This window comes from Sprattus sprattus, assembly GCF_963457725.1.
Source record: "Sprattus sprattus genome assembly, chromosome: 10".
NCBI classification, from domain to species: Eukaryota; Metazoa; Chordata; class Actinopteri; order Clupeiformes; family Clupeidae; genus Sprattus; species Sprattus sprattus.
In genome coordinates, this window is record NC_137908.1 from 2,221,836 (window position 1) to 2,224,200 (window position 2,365).

The window sequence follows — 2,365 nt, forward strand, 5'->3', positions numbered from 1 at the left end:
ATCAAAAGGGTATTCGGCCGAGCACACACGCACAGTCGAAAGGGTATTCAGCAGAGCACACACACACACTCACACACACACACACACACAGTCAAAAGGGTCTTCAGCAGAGCACACACACACACACACAGTCAGAAGGGTCTTCAGCAGAGCACACACACACACACAGTCAGAAGAGTCTTCAGCAGAGCACACACACACACACACACACAGTCAGAAGGGTCTTCAGCAGAGCACACACACACACACACACACACAGTCAGAAGAGTCTTCAGCAGAGCACACACACACACACACACACACAGTCAGAAGGGTCTTCAGCAGAGCACACACACACACACACACACAGTCAGAAGAGTCTTCAGCAGAGGCTTTCATCTAAAGTGGCCTAGAGTCCATCAGTGCTATTATATAGTCCATCTGCATGTGCTCTTCCTCACACTGACCCCATGACCTCAGCGTCATTAGCACAGAGATATACAGGTTCATCTAAATCAGTACAAAACACACACACACACACACACACACACACACAGGGGGAGATGAAAGGAGGTCATACCCCTCGTTCTGGGGAAGTAGGTTTGGAGAACTGGAGACACACACACGCACACCCTGTGCTGGTATTAACTGGAGACACACACACACACACCCTGTGCTGGTATTAACTGGAGACACACACACACACACCCTGTGCTGCTATTCGAGAGAGGAAGCTGTCAGACGTTTGGAGGAAGCCAGCCTGTTACTGACCATAGACATACAGTATATAGATGTGCCTGAGTGCAGAGAGCTAGTCCACTTGTCCGGACCCCCCCCGCCCCCCCCCCCCCTACCCGTCGTGGAACCTGCCGACTGAATGGTGAATGTAAGCTCCCTCTATAAGTTTACATGTGTGTGAATCTGACTCTATGGAGTTTACATGTATGTGAATCTGACTATGGAGTTTACATGTATGTGAATCTGACTCACTGCTATGCTCAGAGGTCAACTCAAAGCCTGTTCCTCTTTCAGAACCTCCTGCAGACGTAAGCTCAGGGGGATGGACAACAATGTCCCCCCCTCTAATGGTCCTATTGGACATGTCGAAATGTCTTTGCATTTGACAACAAAGGACATTTTATCGATCCTTACCGCTAGAGGCCGACGTGCACCCGCTACTAATAAAATCGAGGTATTGTGTTACATAACTATTCATTAGTCATATTGTGATAGTTAATAGTTAAACTACTCGGTGCATAAACTATATTAAGTTACTTACGTTCATTTCATCACATGAAGCTCACATTTCATTCATGCGTTAACGAATACTGTTCTGAATTCTGAATGAAGACGCTGTGTCTTTAAAAACAAGAGTCCTACCTCTCAAAGACCAAACGAGGAAGTCCCCCTTAGCAGATCGAAACTTCAGAATATCCGAGGAAATTCCACCAGCACTGTCAGTCATAGATTGCTGTGCTAGCAACTCACACCATCACAATGGGGGGCAAGGTTTTTACAACTAACTTTGTTCTCACCGCATTTTCTCCTAACCGTCTGCCTGTATTCTGTTACATTTTGATAGATGCTCCGATCTTTCTTTTACTTGAGTATTGTCAGTTTTGCTCAAACCATGACTTCAGTTAGGCTACTATAAGTGTTAAAAAAAGATTTTCTTCCGGATAGTTACCTATTTGAATGGAGCATACCGTTGTTTTGAGTAAGAAGGTATGGCAACAAGGGGACGGATGGAAGTTGTGTAACTTTGTCGCTACTTTGTCCTTACCTGTTCCAGGGAGGAAGCCACTGTTTCCTATGACATTTACTGCAGCGGGGACGTCTAGTTTAAGCTGTAACGTGCAACCCGAGTTGGCGTTTGTTGAGGATCGCTGCTGAAGGTATTTTGCTTCATATTACAGTTCTCTCTTGAATATTTGATATTTCCTGTTTATAACCTATCTATCTATCTATCTATTTGTCTGTGCCTGTCTCTATCTGTGTGTAAGCGTGTGTGTGAGAGAGAGGGGGAGAGAGGAAGGGGGGGGGGGGCATTGTTGGTGATTTGCATTTAAGAAATGACAAGCAGAGGCAAGTTAAGTGACATACTTCTCTCTCTCTCTCTCTCTCTCTCTCTCTCTCTCTAAATGTCACCCCAGTACCGTGCTGAAGTGAGCCTCCCCATCTCTAGACAATGACGGCTAGCACAGCCAGCTACCTCTGGTCTCTGGACGACGTCCTTGGACAAGGAGCCACCGCCAGCGTTCACAAAGCCCGAAACAAAGTAAGGCCCTCGCACTGCAGTTTGTCTGAGTCTAGTACTGGCACTGCGGTGTGTGTTTGTGTGTGTGTGTGTGTGTGTGTGTGTGTGTGTGTGTATGTGTGTATATGT

General features: G+C 46.4%; 1 protein-coding gene across 1 annotated transcript in view; it reads left to right on the top strand.

Annotated features, from left to right (window-relative positions):
• Nucleotides 1-1,784: 1,784 nt before the first annotated feature.
• The window catches only part of ikbke (inhibitor of nuclear factor kappa B kinase subunit epsilon), a gene marked incomplete at its 3' end in the record, with an annotated part of 25,230 nt that continues 24,649 nt past the window's right edge, over nt 1,785-2,365 (top strand). Inside the window, 2 exon segments of the mRNA XM_080846578.1 lie at nt 1,785-1,874; nt 2,133-2,257. Of these exon segments, the coding sequence (XP_080702704.1) occupies nt 2,168-2,257 (90 nt within the window). The 5' untranslated portion in view covers nt 1,785-1,874; nt 2,133-2,167.